The sequence below is a fragment of the Ursus americanus genome, chromosome 4 (genome assembly GCF_024610735.1).
Source record: "Ursus americanus isolate L20-20 chromosome 4, mUrsAme1.1.p, whole genome shotgun sequence".
Lineage (NCBI taxonomy): Eukaryota > Metazoa > Chordata > Mammalia > Carnivora > Ursidae > Ursus > Ursus americanus.
In genome coordinates, this window is record NC_142130.1 from 11,296,430 (window position 1) to 11,317,480 (window position 21,051).

At 34.7% G+C, this 21,051-nt stretch overlaps 1 protein-coding gene across 9 annotated transcripts in view; it reads left to right on the forward strand.

The window, feature by feature from the left end:
* Positions 1-21,051, forward strand: part of ECT2 (epithelial cell transforming 2) — a 70,690-nt gene that overhangs the window by 18,983 nt on the left and 30,656 nt on the right. For 7 of the 9 annotated variants that reach the window (XM_045788660.2, XM_087861401.1, XM_087861400.1 and 4 more), the window contains 4 exons: positions 874-1,096; positions 5,132-5,268; positions 10,940-11,059; positions 20,125-20,193. In XM_045788660.2, coding sequence (XP_045644616.1) covers positions 874-1,096; positions 5,132-5,268; positions 10,940-11,059; positions 20,125-20,193 — 549 coding nt within the window. The remainder of the gene's footprint in view (positions 1-873; positions 1,097-5,131; positions 5,269-10,939; positions 11,060-20,124; positions 20,194-21,051) is intronic. The other 2 variants (XM_087861399.1, XM_087861404.1) reach the window with 1 other exon arrangement.

Below are 21,051 nucleotides of genomic sequence, written 5' to 3' on the forward strand. Positions count from 1 at the left end.
TCAAGTTAGACAGCAGGTTCGGGAGATGGTGTGAAGCTTGAAAGTACATTGAAATAGCAAGTAGTTTAGTATGGCTTCAGAAAAGAGTGTGGGAAAGAAGGCCAACAAATAAAGCTTATGATTTAGGTAGAATCAAGGAGTTTTTAAAATCTTTTTAAGAACTTGGTAAGTATTGGGAGCCATTGAAGAATATTAAGAGGAGAGATGTCATTAGGCAAGGAAAATGTAGCTTTCACGCTAGACTGGTGAAGAGTGGTATCATTCAACAAAACATGGCATAAAGCTATAGAGGCAGGCTTTAAAGGAAGATTTTCTTTAGTTGGAGATTGAATTTGAATGGAATATTGAAGATGAGATGCAGATTTATTGTATTACTATAAAATCTAGATAGGTACTGTATTGTCTTATCTTCTGACTCCTGTTCTTAGTGTAAGGTTCTTAACCATAAAGTTTAAAAACTGCTTAAAATTTCAGGAGAGCTTTTAAAGTCAAGTGTTATTTGGCAAATATTGGAGAGCAGTATGTCCAAGCACTGTGCTAAATGCTAAGGATACAGTGAACAAACTATGAATGGTCCCTGCCCCCCGGAGTTTATGGCCTAACAGGGGACTAGACAGTAAACAAGCTTACAGATGAATACGTAATGGTGATAGAGCTGTGAAGAAACAGAACGGGGTGCTTGGGGTTAGGCAATTACAGTTGTCCCTTGACTATTGTTTTATGAATCTTTCGAATTACCTGGCAGAGTGTGTAGTTGTAAAATTATTGTGCAAAATCCAGATTTTGTCAGACTTGTAAATATATTTTTCTTCTGTTCCTGTCTCAGTATAGAACCAAGGAAGTAAAACTGAGCTTTTGTGCTTTTGATTGCAGGCTAATACTCCTGAGCTCAAGAAATCAGTGTCACTGCTTTCTCTAAATACCCCAAACAGCAATCGCAAAAGACGTCGTTTAAAAGAGACACTTGCTCAGCTTTCAAGAGAGACAGACATGTCACCTTTTCCTCCCCGTAAGCGCCCGTCAGCTGAACATTCCCTTTCTATAGGGTCACTCCTAGATATCTCCAACACACCAGAGTCTAGCATTAACTATGGAGGTAATTCACATTTAAAAAAATTGATCATTAAAATTTAGTGGAGTGGAATAATTATTAGAATATAGATAAATCACTACCACAGTGAATATGAAAGGTTCTGCCTTTTACTACCTTTGTTCTAGGTGAGGAGAAAAGCCACATAAAATGCTTCCATTTAATGATTGCTTACTGTATGCTAAGTGCTTTCTATATTTTATTCGCGTATCTATATTTTATTAGCTGTTCAAAGTGCAAATTCTTGACATTGGCAAAACAAGATCACAGAAGGTGTCACATGAATTATGGAGAAAATAGGTACGATGAAATCAGTGGGATGCGCTCCGTTTGTTCTCCAGTGATATAGGAAGGCCCTACAATTAACTCTTCCCTCTTGATCATCAATTTTTCCTTCTATTTTTGTTTTTTAATCTGCACACAAATGTGTTTTTTAGATTTAAGAAACAATCAAAACCTCTCGACATGACACTTTCTACTTATTATTCCATTTCTCTTTTTCCTTTTACATGAGTACTCTTCAAAGAATTACCTTGATCCGTTGTGTCATTTCCTTGCTTCTCATTGTCTTCTCAACTCACTCCAATTGAACTTAAGTCCCTACTGCATGAAATTGCTCTTGCTGAGGAGACTGACAGTTATTTTTTTTTTAAGATTTTATGTATTTATTTGAGAGACAGAAAGAGAGCAAGAGTGCCCGAGCCAGGGGAGGGGCAGAGGGACAAGCAGACTCCCTGCTGAGCCTGGAGCCTGATACGGGCTCCATCCCAGGACCCTGAGATCATGAACTGAGCTGAAGTCAGACACTTAACCAACTGAGCCACCCAGGTGCCCCAAGACTGACAGTTTTTATGGAGTCAGCAGCATATAACACATGAATAGCTATTTCTTCCTGGAGATAGTTTTTTCTCTTAGATTTTGTACCTCATTTCTCATTCTCCTTTGCCTAACTTCTCCAGCTCTAACTGTTGAATGTTATTCCTGAGTCATTTCTTCTCTATTGTATTCTCCCTAAGTGGTTTCATTTAATTCCAATGCTTTAAAAAACATTCATATGCTGTTGACTCCCCAATGTGTCTTCTTGCCTGTCCAACTGCCTACTTAATACCTATTTGTACATGTCTAATACATATCTTAAACCTAACATAATCAAATTAGAACTCTTGATTTCGATTCTACCATTCTCAACTCTATTCCTTTGCCACCCTTCCTTTATCAGCCTTTCCTATAAAATGGGTCTCTCTTAGATGATTATGTTGGTCTCCTAAATGGTTTCTCTATATTCATTTTTGCCTCTTTTTTTAAGTTTATTTATTTAAGAAATCTCTACACCCAATGTGGGGATTGAACTCACAACCCTGAGATTAAGAGTCACATGCTCCTCCAACTGAGTCAGCCAGGTGCCCCCATTTTTGCCTTTCTATATGCAGCACTTAGGTCTCTAAAATACATATAAATTTGATCATGCCAGTCCTGTGCTTGAAGTCATTCAGTGGCTTTGTATTACCATAGCTTTCAAGTTCCTATGTGATCCTTTCTCATCTATGTCCAACCTCATATGACGATATCATGCTTTTCTATAATACTCTAAGCTTCAGTCCCACTATCTCTGTTATTCTTTGGATATTTCCACTACATTTACACCTCAGGAACTTTATACTTGCCCTCTTTGCCTTAAAGAAATTTTATTTGGTTTTCTGCAAAGTTAGGTCCCTGTTCCAGCACTTCTCATTAACCCATTACCTGTTGTTGTCTTCAGTAATAGTTATCACTGTTAGAAATTTTATTTTTTATTTCACCAGAATGTAAGCTTTAAGAGAACAAGAGCCTTGTCTAATCCTTTGCTTTGTTCTCAATGCCTAGTACAGAGTAGGTACTTACTAAATATTCATAGAAGGAGTTGAGTGTCAATTTATAGAAGGCCCAGAAAACTGAGGTGGAGTTGAGAAATGAGAGGAGCAAGAATGCTGCTATATTAATTCGCATTTTAAGGGATAGTGAATAGGTCAGTTTGCTTGGAGTTTAGAGGAGTAATAATTCAATTGGAAAGGTTAATTGGGCCCTAATATTAGAGGACTTTCAAATCAGACTGGTATGTCTGAACTGCATATTGTCATCAACAAGGAACTTTAGAAACTGTTGAGCAGTAGAGTAATTGGTTGAGTAGGTAATTTGTAGTGGATTATTCTGAAGAATGCTTAAAAGGAAGGCCGTTCTGAGATGGCCAGACCATGAAGTAATCTACAGTGGCTTGGGCCACAAGGTGATAAAACCCTGAACCAGGGTTGCTAATGGTTGGAAAGAAAAGTAGGAAGCACTGTGGAGATACTGATGGAATGGAGTGACAGGAAGGGAATAAGAGATGACAGCAGAATATTAAAATAGAAGTAATGTTACCTTGGCGAAAATAGGATGTCTGTACTTTTGAGGAAAATAGTGTAGTTTTAGAGAACATCCAGGTTAAATTGAGGTACAAATGTCCAGTGGGTATTTAGAAAAATTGAACTTGGTGCTTGGATGGAAGGATTATGATTAGATACATAGGTCTGAGAATTTATTGGTTCCGTAATTGTGATGGACATACTGGGCATAGGATGGTAAAAGCTGATCATATCAAAGGACTGAAACTTGAATATGCAGTTTAGGGGATAGGAGAAGAAAATGAATCACTAAAGAAAATAGACATGACAACTATGCTAATATATTAGGTACTCTGTATAGAATCCCCAGTTTGTAGATCACTATGTAAACACAATAATTAAATTGAATCAATGTATGTCAGATTTTTTTCTCTTGACAAATGTAATGGCAGAAGTTCTTGGGTCTGGAGAGTAGTCTGAAATAACATACGGCAAGTGGGAATATCTTTGGTCTGTTAGCTTTAAAAAGCATTCAGAGCTTCATAGTATACATCATTGTTTTAATAATATTTAAAATTATCTTTGAGTAAAACTGATATACTGGGTCTATATATTGTTTTTTTCATGTCATTGTATGATATACATTTGTTTTCCTATTTTAAAATTTGCCATTAGGAGATTCTGTACATTACATCAAAGTACTTTAAGCATATCTATAGTAAGAAAGTATATCTTAAACTTTTACGAAATTTCATTTTTTTGAAATACATATAAAGTATATCAATGTGTCCTCCCACTTTGTGTTGGACTGGATGTTTTATATTATGTTAAAAACTAATAGAATTTGCAGTTGAGGTTGGGTTTTGTTGAGGAAGGTTCCTCTATATATGTGGTAAGTTTTCTGTTACTATGTAATCATAACCTTTTTGTCCTTTAACTTAAATAGTTTTAGTTGCTTTTCATTTTATTATTTGACCTCTTTAGTTTGAAATAATTTCAGATTGCAAAAAGCTACAAAAATAGTAGAGATTCCAGTACTCTACTCAGAATTCCCAAATGGAAATATTCTACCATGTTTGCTTTAGCATTCATTCATTCTCCCTCTCTTTCTATATGCACACGTATTTTTTTATATCTGTACTGTTTGAGACTAAGTTGCAGATATGATTGTGCCTTTTCTTCTAAATACTTAAATGTATATTTCCCAAAATAGAGGGACATTTCTTGTACCACTACAGTATAGGTATTGTAATTAGGAAATTGACATTAATAGTATGACCGACTCTTAATTTTTATCGGTTGTTTAGCTAATACCCTTTTTAGGAAAAGAAAAAAGTTTTTTCTGCTCTAGGGTCCAATCCAGAATCATATGTTGTTATCTCTCTCTAGTCTCTTCTAATCTGGAATAGTTCCTCAACTTTCTTTGTTTTTAATGACCTTGACAATTTTGAAGAGTACATGCCAGTTATTTAGTATAATGTCTGTCAATTTGGAGTCATTGATACTTTTAATCATTATTTCTTTCTGGTCTTATCCTATGAGGAAATTTTACTTTAATGAAAATGTAGATGGGTATATTTCTAAGCGTGGATATCCTTCCCCGTTTTTGTTGTTAAATATGCACAATTTCTGGCACTTATATCTGGTTTTCATTAAATCTTTCTTCCTTTTTACCTTTTAGAAACACCAAAGTCTTGTACTAAGTCTTCTAAAAATTCCACTCCGGTTCCTTTGAAGCAGTCAGCCAGGTGGCAAGTTGCAAAAGAACTTTATCAGACTGAAAGTAATTATGTAAATATATTGGCTACAATTATTCAGGTAAAAGTTTGGTTGCAAAATGATCCCTGTTCCAGTGTTCCTAACTAAAAAATCTAGGAGATGCTATTTCTTATAAGAAAATTATATAAGCATAGAATTTGAACATAAAAATGAAAATGTATGACAAATAGCTGCTATTAGGGAAATGCCATACTGTAATAATAGCTTTTATTCATACAGAAATAGCACCTTTTTTATAGTGACTGAAAAGAGAAGGATCCTCAGTAGATGATCTTAGAGGGGACCAGGTTTTATTCAATATAGAACTTTGCAGGTTCCCTGTCACGATACTGCATTTATATTTATATGTGGATATGGTAGGTAACTTTTTCTGAAAATGTGCATTCTAGGAGTCATTGCTTTATTTAGTATTGTATATATGTGAAAAGCAATCACTTGAAGCATAACAATATGGATGTAATTTTTTTGGTCATCCTTTCATGTGTCAAGTTTCTTAAAGTGTGCAGTGTTTAGTCATAAATGTTAAATCATTGCTTTCATTAAAATGTACTAGGAAGTTAGTGCTGAAAAAAAAAGAATTCTGGGGCGCCTGGGCGGCTCAAATGGTTAAGTGTCTGCCTTCAGCTCAGGTCATGATCCTGGGATCGAGTACCCCATTGGGCTCCCTGCTCCTTGGGGAGCCTACTTCTCCCTCTGCCTCTGGCTCTCGCTCTCTCTCTCTCTCTCATGAATAAATAAATAAAATCTTTAAAAAAAAAAAAAAGAAAGAATTCTAATGGGTCCTTAAAGGATGAGTTTGAAGAAGATATTAAGAATAAACTGGAATTCAAGGTTCTGAAAGACAATATTAGAACATTATTTTGGCATCTGCAGAAAGAGGGAATAGATTTGTTTTAGGTAATGAAGGAGATTGTCAGGAAAATAAAGTTGATACCATCAAGCTTGTCTTTGAATAGAAAAATAATAGTTTCTGATTGGGGTTAATTTTTAACTGACCTCTATTTGAATTCTTAATATAACTCATTAGTGTTCAATATAATAGCCTTTAGTTGCTTGTGCCATTGATAAAATGCGTGGATAAGAAATGGAAAGACTTCTTTCTTGGTATTGATGGAGAGGTTATTCTTCACAGTTAATTTGTTTAGCAGTAGTCAAGGGTTTATGAGGCCCTCTGCTGTATTAAACTTTACTTGTTTTAAGTCAGCTTTGCTCTTCTTCCTCAAGGGAAATCATCCTAGATGAGTTTCTTGTTGAAGTTTTTGTAGTCAGCCAAAATGTAGTCGAGTAGCAGAAAATCCCCTTGGCATATACTGTTCATGTACTTTGGTAGCATTTATTACCCAGAAATGTAAATCCTTTCAAGCCATGGTAAATGCACTGGAGTTTCAGAATTCTACTTTGCATATCAATTAAATTCACTAAAATGCCTTAAAAAAAAGCCTTTAGAATTATAGACTGTAGATAGTTTCATACCACTCTGCTTACTATAAACTCACCCAAGATTTTATTGAAAAGATTGTGGCCTTAAATTCATAATGATGTTCTCTTCAAACTTTATTTTAGGACCGATGTTTTCCTCTTTTTTGAAATTGGATTTGGAAAAACTTAATTTAGCCCCCAAATTAAATAAATATCCAGAAGCCTCTTTATTTATTTTATGTAATATGTGGGTGCCTGTTAATATAGATTATTGTGCCAGGTGTTAAAGAGGATTCCTGTTTTAAAGGAACTTAGACTGGAAGAGGAGATAAAACATACATATTTAATTATAATACCAAATGGAAGGTTATGAGCATCATGAGGGAGGTTTAGATAAGGTATTTGGAGACTTGTGTGGTGAGAGTTTTACTCTTCCAGCTTAGAGAAGGTGTTGGGCTGGAAGTTTCAATGGATTGAACATTGGAAAAAGCATCATAAAGAAGATAAAAATTGAAGTGAATTTTATTTATTTTTAAAGATTTATTTATTTAGAGAGAGAGTGAGTGAGTGTGCACATGCGTCAGGGGGGAGGGAGAAGGAGAGAATCTCAGTCAGACTCTGTGCTGAGCCCAGTAGGGCTCGATCCCACAACCCTGAGATCATGATGTGAGCTGAGACCAAGAGTTGGATGCTTAACCGATTGAACCACCCAGGCTCTCCTGAAGTGAATTTTAAAGTATGAGTATGATTAGTACATGCAAAGAATATGGGTAGGGAGTGTATTTGAGATTGTGCAAACACTACAGACAATTGAAGATGTTTATCATTCAAGATATTATGACGAGTGTAGGGACATTCGAGTTTAGGGTGGGTTAAAGAGACTAGGGTGGGGGTGGGGTATGGATATAGTGAGATTGGAGGTAAGGCTGCCAATGCCAGACCAGAGAAGGCCTTTGGGTCATCTGTAATCTAGAGAAGAATTTTTGAGGGGAAGGGAAAGATGATATCTGACTTGGATTTTAGAAAGATAACTTGGTTCACTTTGAAGGAAGTATTGAAGAAGGAAAATTGTGGAGGCAAGACCAATTTGAAGGTGATTTCAGCAGTCTTGGTTAGAGATTTTAAGGACCTGAACCTCTTAGGATAGTATCAGTGAAAATGAAAAGAGGATTAATTTGAGAAATGTTGGAAAGGTAGAATCAGAAGTTTTTGGCTGTCTAATTTTATATAAGGATTAAAGCAAGCACAGGAGAACTGCTTTTGGATAGTTTAACATGTCTTAAGACTGTTGGGAGTTTTTAATGAACCTTGATGTATTTTGTTTGAATATTTCTGTTTAGGATTTTTAATTAAATGCTGACTAGGTAAAGGAGTGTTTATAAATGATTACAAATATCTTCGAAACCTCTGTTGTGTTTTTTTCCCCGATCCTAATCCTTTCCCTTCCCTCAGAAGTCAATCAGCATTTGGAATTTTGTGCTTATCATTACCCTTATAGTTCTATCATATACATGTAGGCGCACAAACTATATGCATGTAGCCATGTTTGTTTTTTTTCTTTCTTTCTTCGGTATTTTTAGTTGTTTTTAGCAGGTAAGGTTCATTTATTATTGCAGAAATGGAAGGCCTGAAAAATATATTTGTTTATAATATGTATTTATATGTACATGTAAATATTTTGGATAAATAAACTTACAGAATTGTAGTTCTTAAATCTAGTAACAATTCATAAACTTCATGTAGTTCTTTACTATTTGTAACGTATTTTCCTTTTCTCTCTCTCCTTTTCTTTTTTTTTTCTTTCTTCATCTTCTCTTCCCCTTTGCACTATTGGCATTCATTTTACGTTCACATATATTAAGACCCCAACAATACATTACTATTTTTAGTTTGAATAGTCAATTGGCTTTTTAAAATTTTACTTTTTAAATTATCGTACAGTGAAATTTGTACAATTCTGTGAATTTTAACACACAAAATTTGTGTAGCCTCTACTATAATCAGAATACAGAACATTTCCATCCCCCAAAAAACTCCTGGTACTTCTATTCCTTTATAAGTCACACCCTTTCCTCATTGCAACTCCTGGTAACCACTGATTTCTTCATCACTGTACTTTTGTCTTTTTTGAGAATGTCCTATGAATGGGATTACAATTAATATAACCTGTTGGGACTAGCATTTTTTAGCCTTTGAGGTTCTTCTAACTTGCTGTCTGTGTGAATAGTTTGATCCTTTTTATCAATGAATGGTATACCACAGTTTTATTTGGTGACTCCTTAAAGGACATTTGGGTTGTTTACAGTTTGGGTGATTATAAAAAGAGTGTTACCAACATTTGTGTATAGGTTTTATGTGAATATAAATTTTCATTGCTCTTGAGTAATGATAAGTAATAATAAGTAAATGATAAGTAATGTTGAACTTTATAAGAAACTGTCAGACCCTTTTCCAGAGGGGTTATACAATTTTGCATTTCCACCAGCAATGTGTAGGAGTTCGGTTGCTCACATCCCAACAAGTTTTGATATTATCAGTACTTTTTATTTTAGCCATACAGATGAGTATGTAATGGTATCTTATTGTGGCCTTAGTTTTCATTTCTGTAATGATTAATGATGTTGAACATCTATTCTGTGTATCTTTTTTTGTTGAGATAACTGCTCAAGATTTTGCCCATTTTTAATTGAGTTGTTTCCTTCCTGAGTTTTGAGAATTCTTTGTATATTTTGAATACTAGTCCTTTGTCAGATATGTGAGTTGCAAATGTTTTTCCCTTGTCTTTAGCATGTCTTTTTATTCTGGGCTGAAAACTTTTAAATTTTCATGAAGTCTAATTTATTTTCAAGTTTTTTTCTTTTATAGTTCATGCTTTTGATTTCATATTTAACAGCTCTTACCCTAAGCCTAAATTACAAGATTTTCTCTAATGTTTTCTTCTAAGTGTTTCATAGTTTTAGGTTTTTTGCTTAGGTCTGCGATCCATTTTTAGTTTATTTTTTTGCCTAGGGCAAATGATGTTTTAGTACCATTTGTTGGATGGCTAGCCTTCCACCATTGAATCTGTCAAAAATTACTTGGTCATCTTTGTGTGTGTTGGTTTGTGGACATTTTTCTATTCTATTTATCTTGTATGTTTTTCCATTCACCAATATCACAGTCTTGAATACTGCAGCTTTATACTAACATGTTCCTCTGCCTTTACATTTAATTTTTAGAATTAGGTTTTCTTTGACTATAAAAAGTCCTGGAGTTTTGATTGCCATTGGGTTAAATCCATAAATCAATTTGGGGAAGAATGGACATTTCCTTCTGTGTTGAATCTTTCGATCCATGTCTTCATTTATTTAGGTCTTTGATTTCTTTCATCAGCTTTCTATAAACATCATGTACATATTTTATTATACTTATACTAATTTTAATTTTTTATTGTAATTGAACTGCTTTTTGAATTTTGGTTTCCACTTGTACATTACTGGTATATAGGAATGTGATCTGTGTGTGTGAGAGAGGGAGAGAGAACATACACATCTGTTTGCGACCTGTGACCTTGCTAAATTCATGTATTCTAGGTTTTTTCCTTTTATTTTTTTAGATTGCTACAAGTAGCAATGTAGACATAAACAGTCTTCTAGTTTGCAATCCAGTCTCTTTCTCCTAAACCAACTTTCTATGCTACTATGTTAAGACATTTAGTACTTATATTAAGTGTATGTCTGGAAATAACTGCTTATTGTCTTAGTAACTTGAATAGAAAATACAAATTACTCGTGTATTCTAATAATTTTAATGACTTGTAGTACTGTGTGGTAAACTTTTATTAGATTCTAACAACATTTTATTATAAGAGTATGTATACACACAGTTGCGTAAATAAATAGGATAAAATAGAAAATGTTATAAGGAAAAAGTTCTCAAATTTAGGGAGAAGTATTTTTTTAATTACTTTTTTTTTCCATCAACATCTCCTCTCTCTTTTTTTTAAGGTTTCATTTATTTATTTGCAAGAGAGAGAATGAGAGAGAGGGAGAGCGAGCATAAGCCGTGGGGTTGGTGGGTGGGGAGGAAAGGCAGAAAGAGAAGCAGACTCCTTGCTCAGCAAGGAGCCTGATGCGGGGCTCTATCCCAGGACCGTGGAATCATGACTTCAGCTGAAGGCAGACGCCCAACAGACTGAGCCACTCAGGCATCCCTCAACATCTCTCTTATCACTGTTTATATGTTTGCTTTTTTTTCCTTTTCCCACAATCTATCTAAACTAGTCTTTTTTTTTTTTTTTTTTAACTTTTAGTTATTTCAAGTACCATTGGAAGAGGAAGGACAACGTGGTGGGCCTATCCTTGCACCAGAAGAGATTAAGACTATTTTTGGTAGTATCCCTGATATCTTTGATGTGCACACAAAAATAAAGGTAAATTTTATATGTTAGGTTGGTAGGAATTCTTTTTGGATTGTGTTTATTTAATGTTTTTTTCAGCTCCTATTGATTGGCTAAATGAGTTTTGTACCTAAAACTTCTTATTCCCTTATTTATTCCTTTGAATCATTTATGTCCCTTTGCTCTTATGCCTTATTAATTTGTTGTTTGCCTGGTTTTTTATTTTTTTATTAATTCTGAAAATAAGGAATTAAACCATATCAAGTCTTTTCTATAGAGACATGTGGTTGCTAGTGCTAATTTTCTTATTTTCCTAATGTTCCTCTCAGGTCGTACGTTTTGTTTTGCTTTGGATTGTTTGAAAAACTGTGAAGCTGGAAGAGACTTAGAGACCATTTTGTTCATTTCTCTATTTCTGGTCAGATAAATAAAAAAACTACATAAGACAATGCTATCTTTTTAAGGATTTTTCCTTTGATGAAGGGTTCATGATTTACAGGTGTCAGTCTCTCATAGTTAAGTAATTTTGGGGCAGGTTTAGCTGAACTCTTGCAAGTAGTTAAGCTTTATTTCCTCTTACTTTTCCTATGAGATGCTTGAGCAAAATTGATCAGTTTTCTCCTCAGAACAGTCCATATTAATGTTTAGTCCATATTCCAATAAAAAGATCAATCTGAATTAAAGAATGTATTTAAACAAGTACATTAAAGTACTTTTGATTTTACTGCACATTATAAACAAAATATAAAAGATCTATAAGTTAAGAAAAATGCAATTTATCAAACACTTACTTTTATATTTTATCAAAACCCACAATCATATTTCAGTTATTTCTGGATCTAAAGGGAGCTCTGAAGGAATCTTTATTTTCTTAAAAAGCTACAGAGTTTCAGCCTACTTTATCCTTATGTCCAGTTAGGTTTCTGAATATTTGAAAAGTTTTCTTTTTTTTTTTCTTTCATAAGAAACACTGAGAGGCATAAAGGTAGAGTGGTAAGGCAAGTAGGTTTTCATCTTGGTGTTCTACCGCTAATTTGTGGATCTATTTGAATTTGTGTCAGTCATTTATCCAGTCTGGGTGTGCAAGTGCTCTTCTAATATAAAATGTTATACTGTTATGTGTACAGGATCATAATCTCAGTTGAGAAAATCATGTTCTCTGATTCACTGGAGCTTTGAAAGTGATTGTCACTGTTTAGTTTTCTCATGTGTAACAATTCTTTAAGCTTTGTCTAGAAAGTTGGATTATGCACAAGTAATGAATCATGGAACTTTACATCAAAAACTTGGGATGTACTGTATGGTGACTAACATAACATAATAAAAAATTATTATTAAAAAAAAAGAAAGTTTGATTACCAATATTTCAACTATTAGTTGTTTTTTAGCTGATTTCAGGTTTGTCACACATTTAAAAATTTCAGTGTGTGGGGCTCCTGGGTGGCTCAGTCGGGTTAAGTATCCGACTCTTGGTTCTGGTTCAGGTCATGATGTCAGGGCCGTGAAATTGAGTCCCACATCAGGCTCCATGCTCAGAGCAGAGTCTGCTTGAGATTCTCTGCCTCTCGCTCTGCCCCTCCCTTCCCCCCACTGCTTGCACAATCTCCTTCTCTCTCTAATATGAATAAACAAAATTTTTGAAGAAAAAATTTCAAAGCCTGTGTTCTTTTTACCATGAAACCAATACATCTTGTCAAAGATTTGTAAAATCAGGAGTGAAGAAAAGAGGAATAGAAAATACCCATAATTTGGGACACCTGAATGGCTCAGTCAGTTAAGCATCTGCCTTTGGCTCGGGTCAGGATCCCAGGGTCCTGAGATCTGAGTCCCACATCGGGCTCCTTGCTCAGGAGGGAGCCTGCTTCTTCTGCTGCCTGCTGTTTCCCCTGCCTGTGCATGCTCGCTCGCTCTCTGACAAATAAATAAATAAGTAAATCTTCAAAAAAAAAAAAGAAAAGAAAATACCCATAATCTCATCACCCAAATTTAAACATTTTTTAGTATTTTCTTGTTTTTTTTAATACATAGCAGTTTTTTCCCTTCTTTTAAAATGTAGCTAGCCATCAAGTACTGCCACATCTATTCGAATGTACCAAGAAGTTGGTATTATTGTCTACGTTTTATAGATGCGAAACTGCTACACACAGAAATTTAATTTTTCTGAAGTCAAGTCATCTAATAAATGGTGGATCCAGGATCCAGGATTTGAACACTTGTTTATCTGACTTCAAAGTCTGTTTTCTTAAACCCTAAAGCTATTTTGCTTTTTTTAAAAATTGAGGTATAATTGACATAACATTGTATTAGTTTTAGTATACGACTTAATGGTTTGATATGTGTATATATTGTGAAGTGATCAGAATAAATTTAGTTAGCATCTATCACCACACATAGTTACAAATTCTTTTTTCTTTGTGGTGAGAACTGTTAAGATCTACTCTCTCAGCAACTTCCAAACATGCAGTACAATATTGTTAACCATAGTTATGCTGTATGTTACACCCTCAGGTCTTACCTTATAACTGGACGTTTGTACCTTCTGACCACCTTTGCCTGTTTTGCCTCCCCCGACTCCCATCCTGGCTCTGGCAACCACTTATATGTTCTAATATGAGTTTGGTTTTATTTATTTAATCAGTTAGTCTGGGTTTTTTTAGATTCCACATGTAAGTGAGATCATATAGTGTTTGTCCTTCTCTGACTTACTTCACTTAGTATAATGCCCTCAAGGTTCATCTTTGTTGCAAATGGCAGGATTTTCTTTTTTATGATTGAATAATATTCCATTATATATACATACACGTTTTCTTTGTCCATTTATTGATGGGCACTAGGTTGTTTCATGTCTTGGCTGTTAATAATGATATATTGCTTCTTGATCATGCTGTAGATGCATACTCTTTCAGTATGTAGAGGAATAAACTGTAAACGTGTCCTAAATTTGTAGTTTTTCATTTCATCTTGTTAATACAGTATTCTGAGAAGTTAATACAGTATTCTGGTGTGTATGTATTTTATGGTATGGCGGTTATAGATGGTGGACTGTGGAATAAGACGTATTTGGGTATGAAGTCAGGTAGTTAAGTGCTTGTTTTCATATCTCTAATATGGGGTTAGTAAGTGTCTAGCTTGGGGTTGTTGTGAAATTTTTTTTAAATTTTTTACATATTTGGAAGACACTAAGCCTAGAGCTTGACACTGAGCATTCAATAAATAACAATAGCAATTCATATTAATAATCTAAATTCAGAAGTTGTGTAAACCAATGTTCAGAAGTTTTGTGAAGGATTAAAACTAGCTTTTACTCACTGTGTTTACAACCACTGTGTCTGGCACTTAGATTTCTGTCAGTAAATGTTTGCTGAATGGTGGTCATGCTGTTTTTAAATGTCCAGATCAGGACTGGAAGTCGGTATTCCCTTATCTAGATATTATATGGACAACTTGGCCTCATTCTTAGTTTGACTCCCAAGGTAGTACACTGATGATATTTAGATTAAGATGAGAATTTTTGAGATTGTTGTCAACATTCTCTTTTCCTATGTGTGAATATATCTTCAGGATTTATCAACATTCGTCCTTGACGGTACAAATCCCTGCTTTTGTATGGAAGTATGATGAAACAAAAGGAAAGGGAGGGATAGGATAGAGTATTTTTTCTCTGTATGTTTATCCTTTGTTAATTTAGTGTAAGTCTCAAGGTACCCTGGTGCTTCTTTCAGGAACAGGTATGTATATTGGGAAATCTGCTAATTTAGTTTATTGTGCAGTGAGCTAGGTAAAAGAGAAATCCATCTTAAATAAGAGTAGATAATAACAGTACAGAAGAAATCTTTTTTTTTTCAGTCTCATTTCTTAATTTTTTTTTACTTCTCATGCCCTCATCTTTATTTATTTATTTGTTTATCTATTATTAACATAAAATGTATTATTTCAGGCGTACAGGTCTGTGATTCATCAGTCTTACACAATACACAGTGCTCACCACAACACATGCCTTCTCCAGTGTCCATCACTCAGCCACCTCATCCTTCCCTCCACTCCAGCAACCCTCAGTTTGTTTCCTGAGATTAAGAGTCTCTTATGGTTTGTCTCCCTCTCTGGTTTCTTCTTGTTTCATTTTTTCCTCTCTTCCCCTATGATCCTCTGCATTGTTTCTCAAATTCCACATATCAGTGAGATCATATGATAATTGTCTTTCTCTGATTGACTTATTTCGCTTAGCATAATACCCTCTAGTTCATCCATGTCGTTGCAAGTGGCAAGATTTCATTTTTTTGATGACTGCGTAATATTCCAGTGTGTGTGTGTGTGTGTGTGTGTGTGTGTGTGTGTGTGTATACACACCACATCTTCATCCATTCATCTGCCGATGGACATCTGGGCTCTTTCCATAGTTTGGCTATTGTGGACATTACTGCTATAAACATTGGGGTGCACGTGACCCATTGGATCACTACATTTGTATCTTTGGGATAAATACCCAGTAGTGCAATTGCTGGGTCGTAGGGTAGCTCTATTTTGAACTTTTTTTTTTTTTAAAGATTTTATTTATTTGACAGAGAGAGAGGCAACGAGAGAGGGAACACAAGCAGGGGGAGTGGGAAAGGGAGAAGCAGGCCTCCCGCTGAGCAGGGAGCCTGATGCAGGGCTCGATCCCAGAATGTTGGGATCATGACCTGAGCCGAAGGCAGACGCTTAACGATTGAGCCACCCAGGCGCCCCTATTTTGAACTTTTTGAGGACCCACCATACTGTTTTCCAGAGTGGCTACACCAGCTCGCATTTCCACCGACAGTGTAGGAGGGATCCCCTTTCTCCACGTCCTCACCAACATCTGTCATTTCCTGACTTGTTCGTTTTAGCCATTCTGACTGGTGTGAGGTGGTATCTCATTGTGCTTTTGATTTGTATTTCTCTGATGCCCAGTGATATTGAGCATTTTTCATGTGTCTGTTGGCCATTTGGATGTCTTTGCAGAAATATCTGTTCATGTCGTCTGCCCATTTCTTGATTGGATTTTTTGTTCCTTGAGTGTTGAGTTTGATAAGTTCTTTATCGATTTTAGATACTAGCCCTTTATCTGATAATGTCATTTGCAAATATCTTCTCCCATTCAGTACAGAAGAGATCTTAACAAGGAAGAAAAGAAGGAAGTAGCTCAGCTCTCTTAGTTCCATTTGTTTACTTTCTCTACTTTTCTAACAGGCTGTGGGAGCTCTGCTCTGTGTCTTAGAACTACAGAATTCTTCTTTGTTATGGCCAGGAGGTAAATCTGGGAGAATCCTATGGAGAATTCCTGATGTGTTATGGACAAGGAGAAGGAGATGTATCCTAGTGTCTGTGCTAAATTGGGTGAAGCATTTTCCTATAGAAACGTTGTAAGAGATGATGGCACTATGAATAATGCTCTTGGGGGCTTACCTGCCTTTCTGACTCCCCATTTGTAATGGAGAGGAACTATGGTATAGATCAAGTGGAATAATGGAATCTGGAGTTAGACTACTTGAGTTTGAATACTGGTTCACAGCAGTGTGATTTGAGTCAAATTGCTTGATCTCTCTAAGCCTTAATTCCTTTATTACATTGCTCCTGAGGTAACCGTTCATGAAGGCAGAAATGCTTAGTCAACAAACATTAGGAATTCAAAGTTCACCAGAAATAGACTTTTTCAGAGTGTCTAGAGATGATATTGCTTTCTGATAGCAATGTTCTTATATAAGTATATACAGCCATCTTACAGTTTTTTGCACATTTAATTTATTTATTTGAGAGAGAGAGCGTGCACAAGCAGAGAGAGGGGCAGAGGGAGAGGGAGACTCCCCGCTGAGCAGAGAGCCCAATGCAGGGCTCTATCCCAGGACCCTGAGATAATGACTGAAGCCAAAGGCAGATGTTTAACTGACTGAGCCACCCAGGCACCCAGTTTTTTACACTTCAAAAAAGGACCACTAGATTAGATTGCCAGAGCTGTAAGTTTTTTCTCTTTTGTATCACAGTTTTCTGAATATTCTGTGTACTTGATATTAAATATATAGGTAAATATAGTTTAATAATAGCTTACTCAGCACTATAATCTGTTAAAAGTTCTTTTTTTTTTTTTTAACAATTTTATTTCTAAATAATCTTTACACCCAATGCGGGGCTCAAACTTACAACCCTGAGATCAAGAGTCGAATGTTCTATCAACTGAGTCAGCCAGGCACCCCTCAGGATTCTTCTAAGTACTGAACAAGTATTAATTAATTTAATCCTTTGAGAGAGAAATTATTAATATCCTCATTTTTCAGAATCGGAAATTGAGACACTTAGAGGTTAAATAACTTGCCCAAGGACACAGAACAAACCCTAGAGCCAGTACTTAAAACTAGCTAGTCAGTGCAAAATCTACTACACTATATTGACCCAAGATTAGTCTCATTTATAAACTTCGTCTTTCTTTTGTTTCTTTCAAGTGCAATTTTAAATTGTTAAATCTTAGTTCTTGACTTTGGTTTGTTAAGTACTTTTTCTGCTACCAGGAGTAATTTTTTTTCCCCCTTTTTAAAACTTTCCTGAATCTGCTAGTGTAGGACGATGGTTAAATTACTTGGTCTCAGGGTCCCTTTTAATTCCTAAACTATTGAAGAACTTTTGTTAATGTGGGTTTTATCAGTTAGTATTAACTGGTTTTGAAATTAAAATGGAAAATTTAAAAATGTTTTTCAAGATGCTTCAGATTTTTTAACAGCTTTATTGAGGTACATTTTATATGTCTTTAAATTCACCTATTTCAAACATACTATTCAATGATTTAATGACTTTACTAAGTGATGCAACTAATCTAGTTTCTGTCTCTATAAATTTGCCTTTTCTGGACATTTCATACAAATGCAAATATATAGTATATTGTGTCTTATGTCTGACTTCTTTCATATAGCATATTTTTGAATTTCCTGTATGATGTAGCACGTTAGTAGTTTGTTCCTTTGTATAGACAGATAATATTCTATTATATGGGTGTGCCACATTTCTTTATCCTGTCACCAGTTGACTGAAATTTAGGATTTTTCCAGTTTTTGGCAATTATGAATAATGCTGCTATGAACATTGTGTGCAGATATTTGTGTGGGCATGCTTTCATTTCTCTTTAGTAGATACTTGGGAATAGAATTGTTGGGTCATATTGGTAGTCTTATATTTAAAACGTTTCAGAAACTGCCAGGCTTTTACATCATTTTACATTCTTATCAGTGATGTATGGGGTTCAAATTTCTCCACGTTCTCGCCACTATTTAACCTTTTTTTTAAGCCATTCTAGGATGTGATATGGTATCTCATTTTTTTTTTTTTTTGCTTTTTTAAGATTTTATTTTTAAGTAATCTCTACACCCAACGTGTGGAGCTCGAACTTAAAACCCCGAGATCAAGAGTGGGGTGCTCCATTGACTGAGCCAGCCAGGTGCCCCTTATTGTGTCCTCGGTATACATTTCCTTAGTGATTAATGATGTTGAGCATCTTTTCACATGCTTATTAGTCATTTTTATATTTGGTGAAATGTGTGTTTAGTTCAGTTGCTCATGTTTTAATTGGGCTGTTTGTCATCTTATTGAGGTGCAAGTGTTCTCTATAAATGCTAGATACAAGTCCTTTATCAGCCATGTGTTTCGTACATATTTTCTCTCAGTCTATTGTTGGTTGTCTTTTCATATTTTTAATGGTATCTTTTGAAGTACAAAAGTTTTCAATTTTGATGAAGTCCAGTTTATCCATTTTTTATGTACTGTGCTTTTGCTTTCATATCTAGGAAATTTTGCCTAACTTAAAGTTTTAAAGGTTATGTTTTCTTCTAAAAGTTGTATTGTTTTAGTTCTATAGTTAGATGTATAATCCGTTTTGAATTAATTTTTGGGTAAAGTGAGAGGGTTCATCTTTTTGCATGTGGATATCCAATCCAATTTAAAAATTATATTAATACATTTAAAGTAATGATAACTCATTATGTGAGTAGCATAAATAATATAATCTTTATGGAGAATAATTTCCAAAGCAGAAATAGTGGGAGAGTGACACTGTTTTACATTTTTTCTGTCTGGTTAAAGAGAAGACCGCTTCTCATATCTGCTTCTGAATTCAGTCTGTTGCAGTATCACACATCATGTAGCTGCTAGGAAACTCTATTGTATGATTTGAGAGAATTAGAATGAAAAAGTCGAATAGAGCTTTAGTATTGTAATGAAAATAGTTTTAATCTCATGAATACCACTAAGAAGATGTTCTGTGGGGGCCTGTGGTTGACACTTGGAGAACTTTTGGTTATAAGAACTTATTGATTAATTTCTACTTTAATGTCACTTTTAGAATTTCAGTCAGGGAATGTATCGTTTCTTGGCATCTCATTTTATCATCTGATTTATGTTTTATTATAATGCTTTTACATGTCTTCTAATTTTTTTATAAATATTTCATATTGTAGGATGACAATAGAGGAGTTTTATAGATCAGGATTAGCAAAACTATGGTTGATGGGCCAAATCCAGTTAGTTTGGGATTTTGGTAGTTTTGCTTGTTTTGGTAAAGAAAGTTTTATTGAAATACAGGCACATTTGGTTGCTTATGAATTGTCCATGGCTGCTTCCACAGTACAAGGACAGAGTACTTGTAACAGAAACCATGTGGCCTGCAAGGTTTAAAATATTTACCATCTGGCCCTTTAAATAAAATTTGCTGACCTGTTAGAGATTACAGTTTCAGATGGCTGATGTTAAATAAGATGCTTCAGCAGCAAGATCGAAAGTAGTTTCTATAATTAATAATAGCAATCAACTTTATAGTTAATAGGAAAAGATGCTCAGCTGTCATATCAATTTGGAAAGTTAGGCTTAGTCTTATTGACTTAACACTCTTTATATTTTCTTAATTATTATTCAAAGGATATTTTCCTCCTAGTCAAAAAGTTAATTCCTTGTTGAAGTGAAAGAATGTGTTATATTAATTGCTTTGCACATCAAATTAAGATACTTCGTAAGGTGCTTCTTTCAAATATTTCAAAAATATTGACAGATGTTGAAGGGATTGTCAAGTTCAAGCTTAAATGTTTCAATTTGTGCTCTTTTAGGATGATCTTGAAGACCTTATTGTTAATTGGGATGAGAGCAAAAGTATTGGTGACATCTTTCTTAAATATGTAAGTATTTTATTTCTTTTTTAGGATTTCAGGTTAAAGCATCATCTCATTAAGTACTCGCAGGGAATGACAGTTACTTGTTTAAATGTGAGAGCTTTCAAAACTTTGACATAGTTGTGTTTGTAAAATATATCGGAAGTGTTCTTGTCTTCTGAAACATATTTGCTATATATAAGTTAACACTTTCTTGAAACCCAACGTCATTGTTAGGAACACTAATTGTCATACTGTGCTGTACTCACCTTATTATATATCAAGTTATTTGCCTGGTCACAGATTGATTTTCATTTGAAATTTTCTGTAGTTGAGGTTTCTTTCCTTTTTAGTTGATACCATTTTTTGCTGTCATTGTGTCTCTTTATAAAAGCTTCTAATGAACTGCTTTTTCTTTACTAGGGTAGGAACCACATAGCTTATTAATTTTATCAAATAAAGTAAATTCATTTTGAAAGAGGTGCTGAGAATAGGGTTTGTAAGTGTCTTTTAGTCTCTTTGAATATAATTTATATGTTTCAGTTCCTTGAGTTCTGACACATGTAGTTTTCTGAAGCCTTCTCCTAACTTCCATCCTTACCGTATAGTCTTAAACATGTTTTTTTTTCTGGTTGGTTGAGAATTCCAAATATGCAGATTATTGTCACATATCTTTTTCTGCTCACTTTTTTTTCTTTTTTTTTTTAGTTTCAGAGGTAGAATTTGATGATTCATCAGTTGCATACAACATCCAGTGCTCATTACTTCAAGTGTGCTCCTTAATGACCATCACCCAGTTACCCCATCTGCCCACCCTTCCCCCCTCCAGCAACCCTCAGTTTGTTTCCTAGAGTTAAGAGGTTTGCCTCCCTCTCTCTTTTCATC